This window comes from Tursiops truncatus, chromosome 17 (genome assembly GCF_011762595.2).
Source record: "Tursiops truncatus isolate mTurTru1 chromosome 17, mTurTru1.mat.Y, whole genome shotgun sequence".
In the NCBI taxonomy this organism is placed as follows: Eukaryota; Metazoa; Chordata; class Mammalia; order Artiodactyla; family Delphinidae; genus Tursiops; species Tursiops truncatus.
In genome coordinates, this window is record NC_047050.1 from 59749848 (window position 1) to 59773819 (window position 23972).

Below are 23972 nucleotides of genomic sequence, written 5' to 3' on the forward strand. Positions count from 1 at the left end.
GCTTTCGGGCCAGAATTGAGTCTCACGTTTCCAAATACTCATTACTTTCAAATATGTTGTGAAAATAATCTGCTTTTAAGATCTACTTGAATGATGTTGACTATTCTCTCCCATTGAATATTAATCCTGTTTCATTTTGGTTATACATGATCAGAATAACTCTAGAACATTTCAGTTTTGCAAATTGGTTGGAGTCTATTGGTGTCATTGACCATGGTTTTACTCATTTAAGGCAGAATTTCAGGTGTGATATGTTTGTCCTCAGTTCAATACCAAAAGGACAAATCTGCAGTGTACCAAAAGGAAGTTCATCATCAAAGTTAGCATATGGTATTGTCAAATGCATTAATATATGTACTTAATATATATGTTTATTTTTAAATTAGGTTGAAATTTATTTTCTCCATTTCTTAAAAATTATAGCAAAATACTTAAAATTATAATATGAAAATAGACACTATAGCATGAAATAAATGTTAAATTTTTAAAACAATGACTTTAGGGTTCCAGCTTTTTCTGTCTTTTAGAACAAATTAGCCATTTTTTTTATCCTAAGAAAGGGTTGCATTGTAAAGCTGATCTACTACTAACCCATCAGAGAAAACACATGGGACTCATATCTAATTCTCTAATGTAGCCAAAAGTGCCATTTGTAAAACTACTTAATGATGGATGTTTTCTGAAGCTCTTTTGCCTGGAAAAAAAAAAGTGCATTAAAAAACTTTTTCTGTAGTGTATTTGATTTGGAATCATTTCCTCACTACACAGTTACTGATGTGTGTTATGGAATAGTCTATATGGAAATATGCTATGTCGTTGTTTACTATTTTGAGAGAATGCTATTTTTTTGCTTTTTGTTTTTTTTTCAGCTAATTAGGAAATCAGTTACACAATTCAGTATGTGTAGGGTAGAAGTATGGAGATGAGTGGTTATTCAGACTATGCGCAATATTAACCAAAAGGACTTTACATTTTTCTCTCATTTATTCACTTGCTCTTTCATTCATTCAAGAAACCTCACTGAGGACCTGTGTTTTGCTGGACAGTATATGTAGGCCCTGGAAGTATAAAACTGAGTAGACTGGACCCTGGATTCAGCTCATCCTTCAAGAGTCACCTCTAGGCCTGTCTCCTAGAAGACTTCTCTCCATGGAGAGGTGGGAACATGAAATCCTGGGTTGATACGGGTGTTTTAATACCACAAACCACCATCCAACCCCAGGACCAGAACACTGACAACAACTTATATTTAAACTGTTGTCTCCTTCCCAATCCTGTCCCCCACTTTCCCTTACCCAAGGAAAGCACAATGGCAAATGTTGAGTTTACCATTCATTCTCTTGTTCTTTTTTTTTTTTTTTTTTGGCTGTGCAGCAGTGAAAGCGCTGAGTCTTAACCACTGGACTGCCAGGGAGTTCCCCACTGTTCTTTTTGTTCTTAATCATTGTTTAGGTTTTTTAAAAAACGAACTTTATTAAAAGAACATCAAGTTTTATATAAACTTCTGGGAATTGCTTGTTTTCATTCAAGATTATATTACTAAGATTCTTCTAGATTTTTATATGTAGTTATAATTAATTCATTTTTTACAGCTTCATAAATTTCCAGAGCACAAATTTTGTCTGTTTTCTTGACAATGGGCATTTGGGTTGTTTCCATTGTTGTTGTCATAAGTAGGATTACTATGAACATTCTGATATCATCTCCTGGGTACAAGTGTAGGAGTTTCTCTTCGGTATCCACAAGAATTTCTGAGTCATAGGAAATGTGAATACTGACTCTACAAGATCACATGTAACTAGTTTGCAAAGTGGTTGAACCAATGTAGTTGCCCATCTGAAATATAAAAGTGATATATGTTGATCAGTATCTTATCCAACACCTATATTCTGAAACTTCTTAATTTTTGTCAAATGTTTATTAGGTCAATGATATTGAGAATTCTCATTTGCTGCAAAGTTCATAAAGTTTAAAGCACAAAACATGTAAGAAGTCGTTTGTGATCCTAACTTAGTATATCAATGTCTTCTTTACGCACAGGATGTCTTTGAAACCTTTTACCCTACAACAACTCTATGATTTTGATGAGACAAGGATTACTGGAAGCCATGTAACATCTTCAAAAACACCCAACAAAGAATTTATTAAGCACCTACTATGGGCCTGTAACTAAATCTTTCCCAAACAGCAGTAAATAAGAAAGGTCCCAGTCCTTATGAAGTTTATATATTCTTGGGGGACTAAAAGAAGTTCTGCACCCAGTTCCATTGTGGGGGGTTCCTCCAGCACCATCAAGCGATGCTCCAACACCAACAAGGTGTCCTATAATTCAACCTAATTCTGACACTATCTACCTGGATACAGCATTAGATTCAACATTTTAAGGGTTCAGACCTACAAGACTGCCCCTCCCCTTCACTTCAGCTGCCAATTGCAAGCCCAGGTTATCACCTGTGCTTCTGATTGAATGGATCAGAGGTTCTCATGACCCTTTCCTTGTGTTTGACTAATTTGCTAGAGCGGCACACAGAAAGCAGAGAAATATTTTACTTATTAGATTACTGCTTTATTATAAAAGGATATAACTCAGGAATGGACAGATGGAAGAGATGCACAGGGAATGGTAAGGGGAAAGGGCATGAAGCTTCCATGTCCTCTCAGAACATGCCACTCTCCCTAAATCTCCATGTGTTCAACAACCCCAAAGCTTTCCCAACCCCAATCTTTTTATTTATTTTATTTCATTTATTATTTTAATTTTTGAATTTTATTTATTTTTTAACACAACAGGTTCTTATTAGTTATCTATTTTATACATATTAGTATATATATGTCAATCCCAATCTTCCAATTCATCCCACCACGACCACCAAACCTGCCGCTTTCCCCCCTTGGTGTCCATACATTTGTTCTCTACATCTGTGTCTCTATTTCTGCCCTGCAAACAGGTTCATCTGTACCATTTTTCTAGGTTCCACATATATGTGTTAATATATTTGTTTTTCTCTTTCTGACTTACTTCACTCTGTATGACAGTCTCTAGATCCATCCATGTCTCTACAAATGACCCAATTTCGTTCCTTTTTATGACTAATATTCCATTGTATGTGTGTACCACAACTTCTTTATCCATTCATCTGTTGATGGACACTTAGGTTGCTTCCATGTTCTAGCTATTGTAAATACTGCTGCAATGAACACTGGGGTGCATGTGTCTTTTTGAATTATGGTTTTCTCTGGGTATATGCCCAGTAGTGGGCTTGCTGGGTTATATGGTAATTCTATTTTTAGTTTTTTAAGGAACCTCCATACTGTTCTCCATAGTGGCTGTATCAATTTACATTCCCACCAACAGTGCAAGAGGGTTCCTTTTTCTCCACCCCCTCTCCAACATTTGTTGTTTGTACATTTTCTGATGATGCCCATTCTAACTGGTGTGAGGTGATACCTCATTGTGGTTTTGATTTGCATTTCTCTAATAATTAATGATGTTGAGCAGCTGTTCATGTGCTTCTTGGCCATCTGTATATTTTCTTCGGAGAAATGTCTATTTAGGTCTTCTGCCCATTTTTGGATAGGGTTGTTTGTTTTTTTAATATTGAGTGGCATGAGCTCTTTATATATTTTGGAGATTAATCCTTTGTCGGTAGATTCATTGGCAAATATTTTCTCCCATTCTGAGGGTTGTCTTTTCGTCTTGTTTGTAGTTTCCTTTGCTGTGCAAAAGCCTTTAAGTTTCATTAGGTCCCATTTGTTTATTTTTGTTTTTATTTCCATTTCTCTAGGAGGTGGGTCAAAAAGGATTTGGCTGTGATTTATGTCATAGAGTGTTCTGCCTATGTTTTCCTCTAAGAGTTTTATAGTGTCCGGTCTTACATTTAGGTCTCTAATCCATTTTGAGTTTATTTTTGTGTATGGTGTTAGGGAGTGTTCTAATTTCATTCTTTTACATGTAGCTGTCCAGTTTTCCCAGCACCACTTATTGAAGAGACTATCTTTTCTTCATTGTGTATCCTTGCCTCCTTTGTCATAGATTAGTTGACTGTAGGTGCGTGGGTTTATCTCTGGGCTTTCTATCCTGTTCCAGTGATCTATGATCTGTTTTCTGTGGCAGTACCATATTGTCTTGATTACTGTAGCTTTGTAGTATAGTCTGAAGTCAGGGAGCCTGATTCCTCCAGCTCCATCTCTTTCTCAAGATTGCTTTGGCTATTCAGGGTCTTTTGTGTTTCCATACAAATTGTGAAATTTTTTGTTCTAGTTCTGTGAAATATGCCATTGGTAGTTTGATAGCGATTGCATTGAATCTGTAGATTGCTTTGGGTAGTATAGTCATTTTCACAATGTTGATTCTCCAGTCCAAGAACATGGTATATCTCTCCCTCTGTTTGTATCATCTTTAATTTATTTCATCACTGTCTTATAGTTTTCTGCATACAGGTCTTTTGTCTCCTTAGGTAGGTTTATTCCGCGGTATTTTATTCTTTTTGTTGCAATGGTAAATGGGAGTGTTTCCTTAATTTCTCTTTCAGATTTTTCATCATTATTGTATAGGAATGCAAGAGATCTCTGTGCATTAATTTTGTATCCTGCAACTTTACCAAATTCATTGATTAGCTCTAGTAGTTTTCTGGTGCATCTTTAGCATTCTCTATGTATAGTATAATGTCATCTGCAAAGTGACAGTTTTACTTCTTCTTTTCCAATTTGTATTCCTTTTATTTCTTTTTCTTCTCTGATTGCCATGGCTAGGACTTGTAAAACTATGTTGAATAATAGTGGTGTGAGTGGACATCCTTGTCTTGTTCCTGATCTTAGAGGAAATACTTTCAGTTTTTCACCATTGAGAATGATGTTTGCTGTGGGTTTGTTGTATATGGACTTTATTATGTTGAGGTAGGTTCCCTCTATGCCCACTTTCTGAAGAGTTTTTTATCATAAATCAGTGTTGAATTTTGTCAAAAGCTTTTTCTGCATCTATTGAGATGATCATGTGGTTTTTCTCCTTCAACTTGTTAATATGGTTTATCACATTGATTGATTTGCATACATTGAAGAATCCTTGCATCCCTGGGATGAATCCCACTTGATCATGGTGTATGATCCTTTTAATGTGCTGTTGGATTCTCTTTGCTAGTATTTTGTGGAAGATTTTTTGCATCTGTGTTCATCAGTGATATTGGTCTGTAATTTTCTTTTTTTGTAGTATCTTTGTCTAGTTTTGGTATCAGCCTGATGGTGGCCTCATAGAATGAGTTTGGGAGTGTTCATTCCTCTGCCGTTTTTTGGAAGAGTTTGAGAAGGATGGGTGTTAGCTCTTCTCTAAATGTTTGATAGAATTCACCTATGAAGCCATCTGGTCCTGGACTTTTGTTTGTAGAACATTTTTAATCACAGTTTCAGTTTCATTACTTGTGATTTATCTGTTCACATTTTCTATTTCTTCCTGTTTCAGTCTTGGAAGTTTATACCTTTCTAAGAATTTGTCCATTTCTTCCAGGTTGTCCATTTTATTGGCATAGAGTTGCTTGTAGTAGTCTCTTAGGATGCTTTGTATTTCTGTGGTCCGTTGTAACTTCTCCTTTTTCATTTCTAATTTTATTGATTTGAGTCCTCCCCCTCTTTTTTTTGATGAGTCTGGCTAAAGGTTTATCAATTTTGTTTATCTTCTCAAAGAACCAGCTTTTAGTTTTATTAATGTTTGTTATTGTTTTCTTTGTTTCTATCTCATTTATTTCTGCTCTGATCTTTATGATTTCTTTCCTTCTACTAACTTTGAGTTTTGTTTGTTCTTCTTTCTCTAATTCTTTTAGGTGTAAGGTTAGAGTGTTTATTTGAGATTTCTCTTGTTTCTTAAGGTAGGCTTGTATTGCTATAAAACCTGTAATTGATTTCTAATCTCATAGCATTGTGGTCAGGTAAGATGCTTGATATGATTTCAACTTTCTTAAATTTACCAAGGAGTGATTTGTGACCCAAGATGTGATCTATCCTGGAGAATGTTCCGTGTGCACTTGAGAAGAAGTGTATGTAATCTGCTGTTTTTAGATGGAATGTCCTATAAATATCAATTAAATCTATCTGGTCTATTTTGTCATTTAAAGCTTGTGTTTCCTTATTGATTTTCTGTCTAGATGATCTGTCCATTGGTGTTAGTGAGGTGTTAAAGTCCCCCACTATTACTGTGTTACTGTTGATTTCCTCTTTTATAGCTGTTAGCAGTTGCCTTATGTATTGAGGTGCTCCTATGTTGGGTGCATATATATTTAAAATTGTTATATCTTTTTCTTGGATTGATCCCTTGATCATTATGTAGTGTCCTTGCTTGTCTCTTGCAACATTCTTTATTTTAAAGTCTATTTTGTCTGATATGAGTATAGCTACTCCAGCTTTCTTTTGATTTCCATTTGCATGGAATATCTTTTTCCATCCCCTCACTTTCAGTCTGTATGTGTCCCTAGGTCTGAAGTGGGTCTCTTGTAGACAGCATATATATGGGTCTTCTTTTTGTATCCATTCAGCAAGCCTATGTATTTTGGTTGGAGCATTTAATCTATTCACGTTTAAGGTAATTATCAATATGTATGTTCCTATTACCATTTTCTTAATTATTATGGGTTTGTTTTTATAGGTCCTTTTCTTCTCTTGTGTTTCCCACTTAGAGAAGTTCCTTTAGTGTTTGTTGTAGAGCTGGTTTTGTGGTGCTGAATTCTCTTAGCTTTTGCTAGTCTGTAAAGCTTTTGATTTTTCTGTCGAATCTGAATGAGATCCTTGCCGGGTAGAGTAATCTTGGCTGTATGTTTTTCCCTTTCATCACTTTAAATATATCGTGCCACTCCCTTCTGGCTTGTAGAGTTTCTGCTGAGAAATCAGCTGTTAACCTTCTGGGAGTTCCCTTGTATGTTATTTGTCGTTTTTTCCTTGTTGCTTTCAATAAATTTTCTTTTTCTTTAATTTTTGTCAATTTGATTACTATGTGTCTCACAATGTTTTTCCTTGGGTTTATCCTGCCTGGGACTCTCTGCACTTCCTGGACTTGGTTGGCTATTTCCTTTCCCATGTTAGGGAAGTTTTCAACTCTAATCTCTTCAGATATTTTCTTGGGTCTTTTCTCTCTCTCTTCTCCTTCTGGGACCCCTATAATGTGAATGTTGGTGCCTTTAATGTTGTCCTAGAGGTCTCTTGGGCTGTCTTCATTTCTTTTCATTCTTTTTTCTTTATTCTGTTCGACAGCAGTAAATTCCACCATTCTGTCTCCCAGGTCACTTATCCATTCTTCTGCCTCAGTTACTCTGCTATTGATTCCTTCTAGTGTATTTTTCATTTCAGTTATTGTATTGTTCATCTCTGTTTGTTCTTTAATTCTTCTAGATCTTTGTTAAACATTTCTTGCACCTTCTTGATCTTTGCTTCCATTCTTTTTCCGAAGTCCTGGATCATCTTCACTATCATTATTCTGAATTCTTTTTCTGGAAGGTTGCCTGTCTCCACTTCATTTAGTTGTTTTTCTGGGGTTTTATCTTGTTCCTTCATCTGGTACAAAGTCCTCTGCCTTTTCATTTTGTCTATCTTTCTTTGAATGTGGTTTTCCTTCCACGTGTTCCAGAGTTGTAGTTCTTACTTCTGCTGTCTGCCCTCTGGTGGATGAGGCTATCTAAGTGGCATGTTCAAGCTTTCTGATGAGAGGGACTGGTGGTGGGTAGAGCTCAGTGTTGCTCTGGTGGGCAGAGCTCAGTAAAACTTTTATCCACTTGTCTGCTGATGGGTGGGGTTGGGTTCCCTCCCTGGTGGTTGTTTGGCTTGAGGCAACCCAGCACTGGAGCCTACCTGGCTCTTCGGTGGGACTAATGGCGGACTCTGGGAGGGCTCACGCCAAGGAGTACTTCCCAGAACATCTACTGCCAATGTCCTTGTCCACACAGTGAGCCACAGCCACCCCCCCACCTCTGCAGGAGACCCTCCAACACTAGCAGGTAGGTCTGGTTCAGTCTCCTATGGGGTCACTGCGCATTCCCCTGGGTCCCGATGCACACACTACTTTGTGTGTGCCCTCCAAGAGTGGAGTCTCTGTTTCCCCCAGTCCTGTCAAAGTCCTACAATCAAATCCCGCTAGCCTTCAAAGTCTGATTCTCTGAGAATTCCTCCTCCCATTGCCGGACCCCCAGTTGGGAAGCCTGACCTGGGGCTCAGAACCTTCAATCCAGTAGATGGACTTCTGTGGTATACGTGTTCTCCAGTTTGTGAGTCACCCACCCTGCAGTCATGGGATTTGATTTTACTGTGATTGCGCTCCTCCTACCATCTCATTGTGGCTTCTCCTTTGTCTTTGGATGTGGGGTATCTTTTCTGGTGAGTTCCAGTGTCTTCCTGTTGATGATTGTTCAGCAGTTAGTTGTGATTCTGGTCCTCTCGACAGAGGGAGTGAGTGCATGTCCTTCTAGTCCGCCATCTTCAAGAGCCAACCTTTTGATTTTTTAAATGGAGGTTTCGTTACACTGGCGTGATTAATTAAACCTTTGGCCGTTGGCAGTCAATTCAACCTCCAGTCCCTTTCCCCTCCCCAGAAGTCAGGGAGGTGGGATTCAAAGTTCCAACCCTGTAATCACATGGTTGGTTCTTCTGGCAACCACCTTTAGGGGTGTGTGGAAAGTCACCTCATTAACATAACACAAGACACCTTTATTGCTCTCATCACTTAGGACATTCCAAAGGTTTTAGGAGTTCTGTGCCAGAAATGTGACAAAGACCAAATATGTGTTACTATGAATCACAACATCCCAGAGACATAGAAGATAATTATATAAATAAAATAATTCATTTTAGATGGGGGTAAGTCATAAGAGGTAAATGAAACCAGATGGGGTGATAGAGAATGACCAGGATTTCATGCGGTGGTTAGTGAAAACAGCTGCCACATTACTCATTTCCAGTGGGGCACCTCTCACGTGATGGTCCATGTGGACAGCGCCCCCTGGAGTTATGCAGTGCAACAGCCTTGAGGAAAAGCTTCTACAAACTTGATGTTTTGAGTTAATGCCTAAAGGATGGGATTGAACCAGCCTTAAAGAAGGACTGCAGGTAAAGGAAGCAAGTCTAAAGGTACTGAAGCTAGAAAGGTTGTGAGGGTTAAGGGCTCTGGATACATACAGGCCTGGATTCAGATTCCAGCTGTAGCACTTAGGAGCACATCCAGTTACTCACCTCTGAGGCATCAATTTCCTTGTCTGTAAAATGAGGATACCAGTACCCACCCCATTTGACTATGAAAATTAAATGAGATAGTGCGTGTAAAATGCTCACTCTTGTGCCTGATCCATACTAAATAACCAGTAATTGGATGTTTCTCTTGTTTTGTTTGTGTACTAAATGGAAAAGAAAATGCTCTCTGGGCTTCCCTGGTGGCGCGGTGGTTGCGAGTCCGCCTGCCGATGCAGGGGACACGGGTTTGTGCTCTGGTCCGGGAAGATCCCACGTGCCGCGGAGCGGCTGGGCCCGTGAGCTGTGGCCGCTGAGCCTGCGCGTCCGGAGCCTGTGCTCCACAGCGGGAGAGGCCACAGCAGTGAGAGGCCCGCGTACCGCAAAATAAAAAAAAAAAAAAAAAAAAGAAAATGCTCTCTGGAGAAGCTAGAGTTTTCCCTAAACTCATGTCAACTTACTTGTACCTGGGACTGGACTTCAGGCCCCCAAAATGCTCGGTCAGTGCTCTTTTCAGTACATCTCTCTGTGCCTTGGGTTTCTCATTTTTGAGAAATAACAATCTCATAAGGCTCTTATGGAGATTAATGAGTTAATACATTTAAAGGTCTTGGTATAGTGCCTGGCAAGTAGTTAAGTACTCCAAAAACAACCAACGATAACTATTTTTATCATTTTTAGTACTATACCATGCTGATTATCTGATACCTTGAAAGACCCACACGAATCCATCAGATCGCCTTTATATATCGTCTGTACATACATGTTTTCATCACCGACAATATGTTACTGAACCAAACTCAGGTTTGCTTTCCTGCGCACAGTAAAGCCAATCTACTGACACCAGGTTATGGTGAAGGAAAGGGCAGCATTTATTTTAACAGCGCCAATACAAGGAGGATGGGTGGCTCCTGCTCTAAAACCCTGAACTCCCCACTGGTTTTCAGCTAAAAGTTTTTATAGGCATAAGTTGGGTGAGGTCTGCAGGGTGTGTGGCTTTCTTCAGGTTGGTTGGTGGTGAGATAACTGGTTGGTACTCCAGGAATCTTAGGCTCAGCCTGAAGTTACCACCTGGGTGGGGGCCTTAGTTCCTGCAGAAGAACTCAATGATATTGTGATGTATATTCCTTGAGGAAGAACCAGGACCCTGCCTCAAGGCTGCACTGTTGTTGCTTGACTGCTCCTCCCTTGTTTCTGCATTTGCTCCCTTCCTGGTTTTGTTTTGTTTTTTTTTTGTTTGTTTGTTTGTATATTGGTGGCCTGCGGGGATCTTAGTTCCCTGACTAGGGATTAAGCCTGGGCCTGGCAGTGAAAGCACTGGAGTCCTAACCACTGGTCTGCCAGAGAATTCCCTTCTGGCACTTTAAGATCCTATGAAGAAAGCAATAGTCATCAATTGTTGTGCCCCACCTTCCTTGGCAAACCCTATCTCTCAGGGTATATTGGAGACTTAGTTTTGATTCTAAAGGAAGTTCTTCTCCTGAGCACACCTTAACTGAGACGTCATTCCATCTGTCCATCTGTCTTTAGTGGGCAGCTTCCCAAGTCTAGAGATTTAGGATTCATGCCGGAATTATGTAAGCAAAGATCACCACCTTGTGCTTCTGTTGGCACAAGCTTTCTGCAGGCAGGGAGTGGAGACACAGGTTGCTGCTTGCCTTGTACATCTGACGAAGGTAGTGAGCAAAATAATGGAGTGCTCTGTGAGGAACTTGGCAAAGTGTCTCCTGTCCTTACATCTGGGATTTGACAACTCTTTTCCTTTGCCTTTCATTCTGACTTTCTTTCTTTGCCTCCTGGGACCCCATAGCATCTTCTAAATTCCCTTTGTTCCCTTGGGGTTAAACATTAAACTCATTTCTTCCTGAAGTCTGAAATGTCTGGGTCCACAGAGGCCAGTTCATAATATAAACTTTATGAAGGTGGCTAGTGACACGTCTTGAGATCCAACCTGAGTGGATGGGTCTTGGGTAGATAGGCCAGTGAGGAGGAGAAAGGAAGAGAGAAGAAGGGCATTGGTTCTGTTACCCTAACTTTGAAAATGTGTATGTAGCCAAAACTCTGAGAGGAGCCCAGATTTTACAAGTTCTGGATGTTTCTGCCACCGTGAAATGTGAAGAAGTAGAATACTTGCCCTTATTCTTGAGCCTGGGAAACCCATGGACCATGTGACTCGGGAACTTGAAGGTGCATTCATGATTAAGCAGAGAGGCTCCCAGGTCTGGTGTTTCATAGCAGGAAAGGGAAGGAAACAAATGCTGTGAGCTCTAAGGAAGACGAGTCTGCACATGTCAGACCAGCCAGTCTGTGTGAGACAAAGAACCCCTGTTTTTTTCAGATTTTCTTTCAGCCAATCTGAGCTACATTGGGTATGAAAAACTGTTTCTAGTGCTTTCCTTGCTTGAAACAGAATGAGGGGAGTTCCCTGGTGGCCCAGTGGTTAGGACTCCACATTTCCAGGGACACGGGTTTGATCCCTGGTTGACCCCACAAGCCACGTGGTGCAGCCAAAGAAAGGAAAAAAAAAAGAAGAAGGGGAACGAGGAGGAGGTCCTGTACCATCTTTTTGTTTGTTATCACCAGCTGGCAATCCACTCACTTACTTCTCTCCTTACCAGTCCATGGTCTTTGTTTTCCTTCTTGCTGACAAGAATTAGCTCCACACTTCCACATGAGTGTATAAATGGAAACAAAAGTATGAAATCACAATCATCTCTTTTTACATTGGTAAGAGACTTTGTAAATTTGCTGGTTTATTCTGTCATTCTATGAATGGAGAAACAGTCCTAGAAAAATTAATAAGAATAACAGTAAACAATAACAGCTAATGTTTATTGCACTCTCAATATATACCAGCTAGTCTGTCGTTTTCTAGGGATGATCTAACGTAACTCCGTAAGGTAGGTTCTAGTAAAAATCCTCATTTTATAGGCAAGGAGCTCTCTAGGGAGGTGGAGTTGGTGGCACGAGGCCACACACCAGCCAAGTGGTGGGTCAGAATTGGAACCAGTCACTGACTACTGATGGTATCTGGCTCCTGTGGCCGCCCGGGTGGCCCAGGGATCCAAGATCACACATGCTCGTAGTAGCAGAGAACCACTGAGAGCCAGAACTAGCTCCTTGCAAGGACTCCACTTCCTTGATGTTGCTGTGGGGTCCACACGCATCACTGCACTCCTCAGCTGTGATGATCCAGGGCTCATTCCCCTTCCCTGGTGGCTGCTGTTTCACGCTGACTTTCCTCCTGCAGACATCAGGGGTTACGCCTGTTTTCCTCTTTCTTCTCAACGTCACTACGTATCATTTGGTTCATCCTTAGGGTTTCCTTTGTTACAAAACTGGGGTGTGTGTGTGTGGCTATTTTTCCAAGATGCTCTTCTGCAAGCAAACACTCAGACACTTTTGTTCTCATGCATGCATTTCATTTCATTCATTCAACACATAATAATAATAATAATAATAATTTTTTTTTAAAAAGTAACTTGGGAGCCCTAGAGGATAGGAACTACATCAACAAATCCTATATCTCCAGGACCTAAGAAGGTCCCCAGCACACAGTAACCTCTCAATTAATGTTTGTTAAATAAAAGTTTGTGTTTGTAAAAATCTCAAATTTACAATATACTTTCCTGAGATGGAAGTGGCTGCGAAGCCTTGCTGCCTCCTCTTTCCTGCCTTATTTCTTAGACGGCCTGTGAGAGGCACTCCACCCCCCTTTTCATTCATTCCTGGAAGCAGCCTTGTGTGTATCTTAGTTTTCCCTATGTCCTCCCATAAGGCCAGACTGACATCTACTGGAGCACAGGAGACCTTCAGTCTGGCATCTTTCTTGAAGCTTAGAGAAAAGAAAGTGAACTTACAGCAAGGACAGAGGACAGACAAAGGGAACTTCTTTTTTTTTGTAATCCCCTACCCCTATCTTGTCCCCCCCTGCTTCCCTCTCCCCACTGGTAACCACTAGTTTGTTCTCTATGAGTCTGCTTTTGTTTTGTTATATTTACTGGTTTGCTGTATTTTTTAGATTCCACATGTAAGTGATGTTATATAGTATTTGTCTTTTTCTGACTTATTTCACTTAGCATAATGCCCTCTGAGTCCATCCATGTTGTTGCAAATGGCAAAATTTCATTCTTTTTATTTGTTTGTTTTTTGTTTTTGCGGTACGCGGGCCTCTCACTGTTGTGGCCTCTCCCGTTGCGGAGCACAGGCTCCGGACGTGCAGGCTCAGCGGCCATGGCTCACAGGTCCAGCCACTCCACGACATGTGGGATCCTCCCAGACCGGGGCACGAACCTGTGTCCCCTGCATTGGCAGGCGGACTCTCAACCACTGCGCCAGCAGGGAAGCCCAAAATTTTATTCTTTTTATGGCTGAGTAGGATTTCTCTGTGTGTGTGTGTGTGTGTGTGTGTGTGTGTGTGTGTGTGTGTGTCTGTGTATCTCCAGAATTACTTCTTTACAAGGACAGACGTTTAGGTCACAGACCCACCTTAAAAGGAATGAAGGCAAATCTCCAGGACTCCAGGCTTCTAGAAAGAGTTTCTCAACGGTAGTAGTGATACAACTACTGAGCCCGTGTGCCACAACTGCTGAAGCCCGCGCACCTACAGCCTGTGCTCTGCAACAAGAGAAGCCGCTGCAATGAGAAGCCTGCGCACTGCAACGAAGAGTAGCCCCCTCTTGCCACAACTAGAGAAAGCCCGCGCACAGCAACGAAGACCCAACTCAACCAAAAATAAATTAATTAATTAAAAAATGATAATAGTGATAGTTATTGAATGTCCATTCTGTGCCCTGCCCATGTTAAGTATTTTATGTGCATTACTAAGTGTTTTATTTACTTTCTGCACATTGTCCCGAGTAACCATTTTCTAATGCATGTCACGATGTTTTATCAACTCCACCTTTGCTTTTGATCTTCTCCCTCCCCTACAACCTCCATCATGAGAACAACTAGGTTATAAGGCCAGGGCTTTGTGATATAGCTGGACTTATCACTCACGCACGAATGTGCGTACACACACACACACAGATGTGAAGGAAATGAAACTTTCCTCTTAATGCAGGTTGTGAGAGTTGTGCTATCTTTTCATTTCTGACAAATTCTTCATGCTTGGATCTGTTGTGCTTTTCTTACATGAATTAGAAGTCAGGAAGAGTGTGTTGAAGTTTTCACTTAGAAATAGGAACACGTCATCTGATTCTGGAAGACTGCCTCACAGCCTAGCTAAGTTACTGACTATGACATTTTCTCAGGAGAGAAAGGGACTGTTCATAATCCAAGATCATTAGTGCCTAGAATGAGAAAAACTCAATGGTGATGTGTATTTATGGTTTTTTAACACAACGCACGTAATTGTTAGGGGGCTTCCTGAATTCAGCTCCCAGCCCTGTGAAGCAAGAGCAGAATGCACACCCACCCGCCCAGCCGAGGGCTGAAGTACCCGCTTCTCACTCCTTGGAAATGGCTTCTGTTTGCATCAACTATATGGCAGATGCCTTTGGAGGATGTCAACCTCTTCATATGAGAAAGAGCAAGTCCAGCATGCATTGCTGTGTCAGGCGAGTCTGGCGGGGCCAGACATTCGTAGGGTTCTGTAAGGGCCGAGACCTCCCCTTGTAGGAAGAGAGACTGCCTCTCATTTGCCTGCTGGAGTCTAACCCCTGCCACCCCAAAGGGAATCCTACTGCAAAAAATAAAAATAGTGCGTGCGGGCTTCCCTGGTGGCGCAGTGGTTGAGAGTCCGCCTGCCGATGCAGGGGACACGGGTTCGTGCCCTGGTCCGGGAAGATCCCACATGCCGCGGAGCGGCTGGGCCCGTGAGCCATGGCCTCTGAGCCTGCGCGTCCGGAGCCTGTGCTCCGCAACGGGAGAGGCCGCAACAGTGAGACGCCCGCGTACCGCAAAAAAAAAAAAAAAAAAAAAAATAGTGCGTGCACAGCTTCTCATTCAGTACTCGTCTTTCTTGGTGAAAAGTTTCTTTACGGTTAGTGTCCAGACTCTAGATTAATTTAAAGGAAAGCTTTCTTTTTAAAGAATTTATGCGGACCCTGAGTTGGAGTGCAAGGCTATTTCCTTTTGATCCTCCTTGCCTTTTGTTTCCTTGACCACCAACTGATTTTCTCTCTCTCTTACTCTTTCCTTCCCCATTTTGACATAAAATCTGTTATTTCTCCTTATCAGCCTCTGGCAGCCTCTTCCAGCAGTTACTGAATGCTGAAGTCTATCTCTGGGAGGGTGGCTGGGATGGGGTAGGCATAAACATGAGTGTGGGTGCAAAACTACATAATAGTAGAGCCCTGGAGAATCTATGTGGAGAGGCTATATCTATTGGTGGGTCCATGCTGGATGACAAACAAGAAATAGAACCAAGGTCATGTCTTTGCAAATCAACCCCAGTTAAATTAAATCAGAATTCCAGCAGACTCATCCTTATGCCCTGTAACTGTCTGCTTCATATTAACTCTATTTATATGGTTGTTATGTCTTATCACTAAAGACCTGAGCAGACTCCTTTTGGTATACCTCACATCCCTCTCATATAACTCCGTAACAAAATGATTCATTTCCAAACATAGACATTAAAGACAGTACTAGGGTCTATTTTAATATCCTAACTTGGGCAGTTGCCCTGTGGAATGTGAAATGCACCAACAAATGAGATGAATAATTACTGGCACCAGGCATTTCCACAACATTTATCTTGTTTAATCCTTGTAACACTCATGAGGTTGTTGTGAGAATTAAATAATTCATGTAGGGACTTCCCTGGTGGTGCAGTGGTTAAGAGTCCGCCTGCCCATGCAGGGGACAAGGGTTCCAGCCCTGGTCCGGGAAGATCCCACATGCCGTGGAGCAACTAAGCCCATGCACCACAACTACTGAGCCTGCACTCTAGAGCCCGTGAGCCACAACTACTGGGCCTGCGTGCCACAACTAATGAAGCCCATGTGCCTAGAGCCCGTGCTCTGCAACAAGAGAAGCCACCGCAATGAGAAGCCCGCACACTGCAACGAAGAGTAGCCCCCGCTCGCCACAAGAGAAAGCCTGCACACAGCAATGAAGACCCAATGCAGCCAAAAATAATATATATATTAATTAATTTAAAAAATTCATATAAAGAGCTTATTATATGCTTGGCATATGTTATATGCTTGGCTTAATATCATTATACTTACTATAATAATTATATGATAACATCATGTGGTTTTATTTTCAACACATACCAGCTGGGAAATGTGATTGTGGTAGATTAACTAGATGCTTGACACCAACACTGCTTCCTCTTCCTGGGCACATAGAAAGTCTATATTATCCAGCCTGCCTTGTATCTGGGAGGGACAGTGTAACTCAGTTCTGGCCTATGGTATGTGGGTAGAAGTTATGGATGCCACTTCCAAGGCTGGCTATAGAATATCCTGTGAAATCTTATGTGTCTTCTCTGCTCCTTATATGGAGCTAGAAGAGAAGGATTCTGCAATACAGGAGCCACGTGATGGAAAGAGCCTGGATCCCTGAGTCATCTACGGAGAACAGCATCCTGATTCACATCAGGCTACGATGTGAGAGAAAACAAACTTTCTTTAAGCCGCTGAGATTCGAGGGCTTATTCATTATTGTAGCATAGATCATCTAACTCTGACTAATAACAACGATGTTGAAGAGAAGGGAAACAAATTTTCTCCAAATTAGTTATTTGAAAACAGTTCATTAGCAAGTAAGGGAGAAGTAAATATTCACACATGAAACAAATCTGCAAAATTGTGTGTGGAGTTTTAGGAAAGCTATAGAGCATCATTCTGCTGGGAGGTTAGATTCCAGGTTTGCATAATGACAATAATGGCAGAACTGAGACTTGAATCGGGTGTGTCTGACTCTAGGACCAGTATTTTTCCTGACTCCATCCTACATCAGTTTGGGATGAACCAGTCAAGGTGCCTCCTGCAAGCGTCAGTGATAAAGTACAAGGTCTCAGAGGCCAAACTAGATCAAATGATGTGTTAGCCCAGGGCTTTAATAGGTCAAGAACAGTGGGGAAAGAGAGAACCAAAACGCAAAGCTAAAGAGGCAGTGCTGAAAGTTCAGAATGGTGAGATGTGCCGTAAGAAGGGAAATGTACTACAAGGCCAGAAGACAGAAGAGGGTAACAGGACTGAGTGTAGAGGGACAGAATCAGGAAGAGGGGCTCAACCTGGAGACTGAATTTCATGTAATGCTGGCCAAGGGGACAGCCCTGATGGACAGGATTTGAGGCAAGTGAATGAGAACAGCAGGAACCCTCCAAAAATCCCTACAAATGCCAGCTAGCATTTCTGTGTCCTGATCATGGATTACAGAAATGCACAGGTTATGAAGACTAGCTCCATTATCACTTAGGGTAGTCAGATTTGGGGTTCATGGTTTTTCCAGAAAGATTAACCACCTCATCTCCAATTTTTCTGAGCACCAGGCATCTGTATCTTAAGAGCTCACTTAGCTCTCATTGGTATAGACATATTAATAGCTGGCAAAACTACCCAATAGCATTATTAAATACACATTGTTGAATATGCTTTTGGTCTCCTGGCACTCATTCCCTTTTTTTTTTTTTTTTTTTTTGCTAACAACACCTATATCCTGGAGGTGAATTGCCTCTCCCTCATTTTGTATAGTTATGATAAGATGTCTGTCATGGTGCCCTAGTTTCTCCTAGTGAAAGAATGGGCCCCAAACTCAAATTAAATCAACACTCTCTTCCAGGACTTTGAACTTTGAGCAGAATAACACATGAATGGGAAACACAGTTGAATTTCATGAACCCAGGTGGTCCCTCAAACCTACCCTGGTTCTTTTCTTCTCTAAGCCTGGTCCCAGAGCCTTCGGATGAAATCTGTGGGCTATGCTGACCTCTGGTGACGTGTGGAGTAAAGGCACTCAGAATCAGGACAAGGTGGTTGGGTAAGCCTGGAAGAGCGCAGGGTGTCAATTCCACAGAACAGGTGGAGACCAAGAACCAGATACAGAATCAGGTATCTGCCAAAGAGTTCAAGCAAGTAGAAACAGTCAAGTTTAGGAGTTTAGGAAATCAGATTTCCTGATTAATTTAGAAATGAATGGTAGGTCAGTTAGGATTTTTTTGTTTGCAAATGACAGAAAACCAGCTTGAGCTAGCTTAAGGGCAAAAAGGACTTTACGGCTTTATTAACCCCATTGTGATAGGAGCAGTGATTATATAATTTATCACCCACCTGGAACACTTCTGAGAACGAAAGAGGGAGATGTTAATGATTAAGCTGGGATAACAGATGTAAACTGGGCCTGCCTTGGGCAAACTGGAATGGATCTTCATGTAAGGAAATCAGAATGAAAGAAACCTAAAAGGCTGCCAGGCATCTCTCTCTTTGTGTAACAGTTACTTTTCTCTACTTTCTACTTCTCTTGTGTGGGCTCTATTTGCATAAGCGTTTGTAGCAGGGGGCACACCGCCAGAAGGTCCAGGCTCAAATTCTTACAGATTACCAGTCAGAGAAGAAAAGATGCTTTTCCATCTGCTTCAGTATAAAATAACCTGCCCCAGAATTTCAAGCAGCCTGCCCTGTGTCACCTGATAACCCCTGGACCAATCTTTGTGAACAAAAGGATACATTCCTACCATTGGTTCACCTTGGGTCATATGCCCTTCTTGTGTCGATGACATAGGAGTACCATTAATCAATAGACCCAGTAGTTTAAAGAAGCATTTCCCCAAAGAGAAGAGTTATTCTGAGAGACAAAACCATATATATCCACTATGACAGCCTCTTACAGAGTGCCTGCTGTCAAATCCACTGGCAGTATGGGAACCTAAAACACAGCTATTGGATAAAATACACATTATATGAAATACAGCTGTCCGAATGCTGGAGCTACCATTAACCCATTTATCCAGGAAACTCTTTACAATCCACTTTCACAAAGTGGATTGCTCTATCCCTTTGGAGTCTAGTATATAACAGTCCATTAGAGATATGGAAGGCCCCAGGGCTTGGTGTTCCTATGAGCCTCTAGAACCTCTCAAATGAAGTGAACTTACCCCAAAAAGGCATTGGCAGAACCATAAGGGCAGTGGGCACCATGAGTTTAGAGGGGGAGTTGGGAACAGAAAGACAAGTGAGGACTCCCTAGAAAAGGGTTCAGAAAGAGGGCGCTAGAGGCAGACTTCCCTTCCATCACAGCTTGGTTAAGCTCCCAAATCTACCGCCACTGGCTCCTGTTTCAGCTTGTTGTTGGAAAGCACCACCGTTTGTGATAAAACTTGGAACAGAGACGCTACCTTCTGCCACCCTGGGACGGTCCTCTCCACTTTGCAGAGGATCGCATGGTGGCTAAAACTCAGCAGCAGTCTGCTTTCTCCCTGCCCAGCCCTTCCCTGGGAAAAAAAAGGAGTGGATAAGTGTGTGAAAGGCTGCCTGGGTGACTGTGGGCTCCCACCCAAAGAAGCCACTCGGCACAGCGGCTGGGTGGAGAGCGAGGCCCAATGGGATACTATTTCGCAATGGATCCCTCACCACAGTGAGGAACACAGTGTTTGCTGGAGAGAGCGCTTCACCCCAAGGTCCCTCTGTGCCTTCCAGAAAATTGCAGCCTGAACTCTAATAAATAACCCAGGGCTCAGCCCAAGCCCTTGGAGCGGATGGGGCTACCCTTGCCACAGTGCTGAACAACAGGAATGTTGCCAGTAAGCCCTGCCCTTTGGAACCAGTCAGTAAGGCTGAAAATGCTGGAAGCTGGACACACTTGTTGGGACTCCACATTCTAAATGGGAGATTCCACGTGGGCTATTAATAGGTGAATTCTCTCCTGCTGAGCTTAAAGTATCTGGGTCAGTCACAGGAAATTCTTGGAACTAAACAGTATGTGAATAAACAAACAAGCATGGACATCTAGTTCAGGAGAAGTAGCTAATGAAATATGTCATAGCTCAGCTTGTTCTAGAGTTCAGGGTAATGAAACAAATTGATAGTTGATATCATCATTTCAGTGCTGGTCTATGGTCAGTGTACCTATTGGTGGTCCCATTTTGTTCATTTGTTTTTTTCAAATGTTTCGTCTCTCTTTATTCACTGTTCAAGACAGACTATTTCTTTTTCAATGTTTAATTCAAATATGGAGTGGTTGCACAGCTTGCAACCCCTTCCAGACTGAGGCACTCAATCGCCCATCTGCTGGGAGTGCAGGTGGCCAGTAACCCTCAGCTGAGCCCCTTTCTGGTCCAGCTAGAGAGTATGAGTAGAAAAGTGGTTACCAGGGGTTGCGGATGGGGAAATATTAAGAGGTTGGTACAATAGTACAAGCTTTCAGTTATAAGATGAATAAGGTCTGGGACTACCCTGGCGGTCCAGTGGTTAAGACTCTGTGCTTCCACTGCAGTGGGTGGGGATTCGATCCCTGGTTAGGGAACTGAGATCCCACATGCCGAGGCGAGGCCAAAACAAATAAAAAATAAGGTCTGAGGATCTAATGTATAACGTGGTGACTAAAGTTGATAACACTGTATTGTATAATTGAAATTTGCTAAGAGAGCAGAACTTAAATGTTCTCACCAAAGACAAAAATTTTAAAGGGCAAAAAAAAAAAAGAGAGAGAGAGCTGCCTCATCCAAGGTCATGGCCCTTTCCTTGGAGACAGTCCATATCTTTAAAGAAAGGACTGATGGGACTTCCCTGGCGGTCCAGTGATTAAGACTCTGTGCTTCCACTGCAGGGGCCACGGGTTCGATCCTTGGTTGGGGAACTAAGATCCCACATGCCACAGGGTGCGGCAAAAGAAAAACAAAAAAAGAAAGGACTGACGTACTGAACAGAAAATTCACAAAGACTTGAAGGGACACTGCTCAAAAGACAATATGTGGTTAGTTTGAGTGTATAAAGGCCTGACTCTCGCACTCCCAATTTGATGTCTCTGAAGGACGACCCTAATTCCAGAACTCCCTGTGGGACTGGCCAAGGACGGCTTTCCCAGTCACCTGCTCTCCCTGTTCAGTGAAGTCTTGACTCTCACAGGTATTGTTCCTGAGAGCTCCCACCCAATAAACTTTTTGCATATAAATCTCCATCTTGGAGTTTGTTTCCAGATAACCTGACCCCTGATAACGTAAAACACAGATACAGACAAGTGCGTTGACCATAACTGTACAACTTGACGAATTTTTACAAAATGAGCACACCTGTGTAACCGGCACCCAAATCGAGAAACATCCAGGGTGGACAAACAGGTCCTACTATACAGCACAGGGAACTATATTCAATGTCCTGGGATAAACCATAATGGAAAAGTATTTTAAAAAGAATGTATATATGTATAACTGAGTCTCTTTGCTGTACAGCAGAAATTAACACAACATTGTAAATCAACTATACTTCAATTAAAAAAAGTAAAAAAAAAAAAGAAAGAGAGACATCCCACATGCTCTCTTCCCATTACTAAGGGTCACCATTATTATCACTTCCAATAGCATAGATTTGTCTCTTTTAGGGCTCTATTGAAACGGTGTCATATAGTGTATACTCTTTTTGTGTCAAGTTTCTATTGCTCAACATTTTGGGAGATTCACTCATGGTGTTGCATGAGGTTGTGCATAATTCATTCCTGTTGCTATATAGTCTCCCACTGTGACAAGATAATGCCATTGATTTATCTACTCTGTGGTTGATGGGCATTTGGGTAGTGCCAGTTTGAGGCAGTTATGAACAGCACTGCGAAGAACATTCTAGAATAGGTCTTTGGCAGGGCATGAATGCTGATTGCTGTAGGGAATTTAAAATACTTAGTTTTAGTAGATATTACCAAACACATTACCACTTTCCAAAGTGGCTGTACCAAGTTATACTGCCACTTGCAGACCATGAACATTAAAACCAATACTTGGTGTTTTCCATCCTGAGCCATTGGGGTGGTGAGTATATTGTGGTTTTAATTTGCATTTCTCTGGAGGCCAATGAAGCTGAGCACGTTTTCATATGTTTTTGGCGATTTGGATATTCTCCTTTGAGAACGTTCAAGTCTTTGCCCATTTTCTGTTGGGTTATCAAGACAATTCTTTCTTTATTGTTGGCTGTTGGGAAACCCTACAGAGATCATCTTTGGTATAGAGGGAAAGAGGAATGGTATTTTGTCCAAGGACAAAGCATGCAGGAAAATATGCAGGAGATGATAAACACGGGCTTCAAAGTTGCTGGAAAAGGGAAGTAGAAATGAGATTCATCCACAGCAGCAAAGCCATAGACTCATGTGGAGAAACGTAAATTGAGATGGCGTCCAGGAAGCCATGGACACAGATGGGGTCCAGCTGTGGGATGCAGGGAAGCCAAAGAAGTGGCTTTGGGTGGGTACCAGCAAGAATCACAGGAGTCCGCTCAACGGCTAAGACTCTCAATACATAAGAAACTTTATTCACGATTGCCAGAATAGTTAGAAAAGGCTGTGGTTCCTGGGGGGCATCCAAACAGAGGTTAGAACGAAACAGAATGGTTATTGTTAGACTTGTATATCCAGGCAGAGTCACAAGATCATTAAGTGGGTAGCACGGTTTTAGAGCAGAAGAGTGGGTGCACGCTGTTTCAGGTTCACTCAACCACCACATGTGAGAAATAACAAGGGCAGAGTGACCGAGAACACAAAAACAAAAACATCATTTTCTAGGCAGCTGTGTTCCTGGGGCGCAGTCCACAACGTCAAACAGTAGGAGGGGGCCAGAGTCAGATCTACTGTGACTTTGCCTCCTCTTTCTACCTGTCTAAATCAGCCCTCTCCACACCCCAGCTCTGGCGTCAGACCAGTCCTTACCTGCCCCGGGGACTTTTGAAGCTACTCTGGACCTTGTATTTCTATCAGTTTGACCTGAAGGGGTTTCTCATGCTGATTCTTGGGTCCCGGTGGCTCACCCTAAAAACTGGGACCCTGTTTTGCCCTTTTCATACCGCTATCTGAGGACCTGTGCTCTGGTGCAGACCTTAACTGTTTTGTTAAGAATAGGTTCTCCTCAGGAACCTTTTTATTTTAGAGTTGGGGTGAAGAAAATGGATACTTTCCACAAACCTAGTCCACCCTATTGATCCTGCAGGAACCTTGTGCCTGTTAGTTACTAGATAAGGACTGCAGAAAAAAATTACTTTCATTCATTGATTCAGTGATCCTTTTTTTTTCTTAACATCTCTATTGGAGTATAATTGCTTTACAATGGTGTGTTAGTTTCTGCTTTATAGCAAAGTGAATCAACTATACATATATCCTTTTTTGTGCATCTGAAGAATAGGGAAGCTCAGACTCCTTTCTCTCAGTGTTTAACCTTCTTTTATGTTTTTGTTGTTTAATAGGAAGAATTCGTTGCAAAACTCTAAGCACAGTTTCTACAACAGGGGTTCTCAACTGGGATTGATTTTGCCCCCAGGGGACATTCATCAATGTCTGGAAACATACTCGGAGCATCTAGTGGGTAGCATCCCTGGGTGCTGCTAGACATCCTACAGTGCACAGGACAGCCCTCACAACAAAGAATCATCTGACTCCAAATTTTAATAGTGCTACAGTTGAGAAACCTTGTTCTGCACTAAACCCTGGCTCTTTCCAAGGCCAGGCATTGCTTTTTGTGTTGTGGTTATTCCAAACCAAATTCTTTGGCATTATATTTACTACAAATATCAATAACTTATTAGCACTTACTATGAGATGTGCCTTGTGCTAGGACTTTTGCATTTATTATCTCATTTACTCATCAGGAAAATAGGACATACATAATATTATTGTCATTTTACACATAA

At 41.7% G+C, this 23972-nt stretch overlaps 1 protein-coding gene across 2 annotated transcripts in view; it reads left to right on the plus strand.

The window, feature by feature from the left end:
- The window catches only part of DEPTOR (DEP domain containing MTOR interacting protein), a 147245-nt gene extending 145037 nt beyond the window's left edge, over positions 1-2208 (plus strand). Inside the window, exons 9-10 of one of the 2 annotated variants that reach the window (XR_012327328.1) lie at positions 1013-1157; positions 2041-2208. Coding sequence is in view for 1 of the 2 variants with exons in the window: in XM_073794699.1 (XP_073650800.1) it covers positions 1013-1024 (12 nt within the window). In the remaining variant the exon portion in view is untranslated. Of the gene's footprint in view, positions 1-1012; positions 1978-2040 lie in introns of those variants that run through there. The other variant, XM_073794699.1, reaches the window with a different exon arrangement.
- Positions 2209-23972: the final 21764 nt, after the last annotated feature.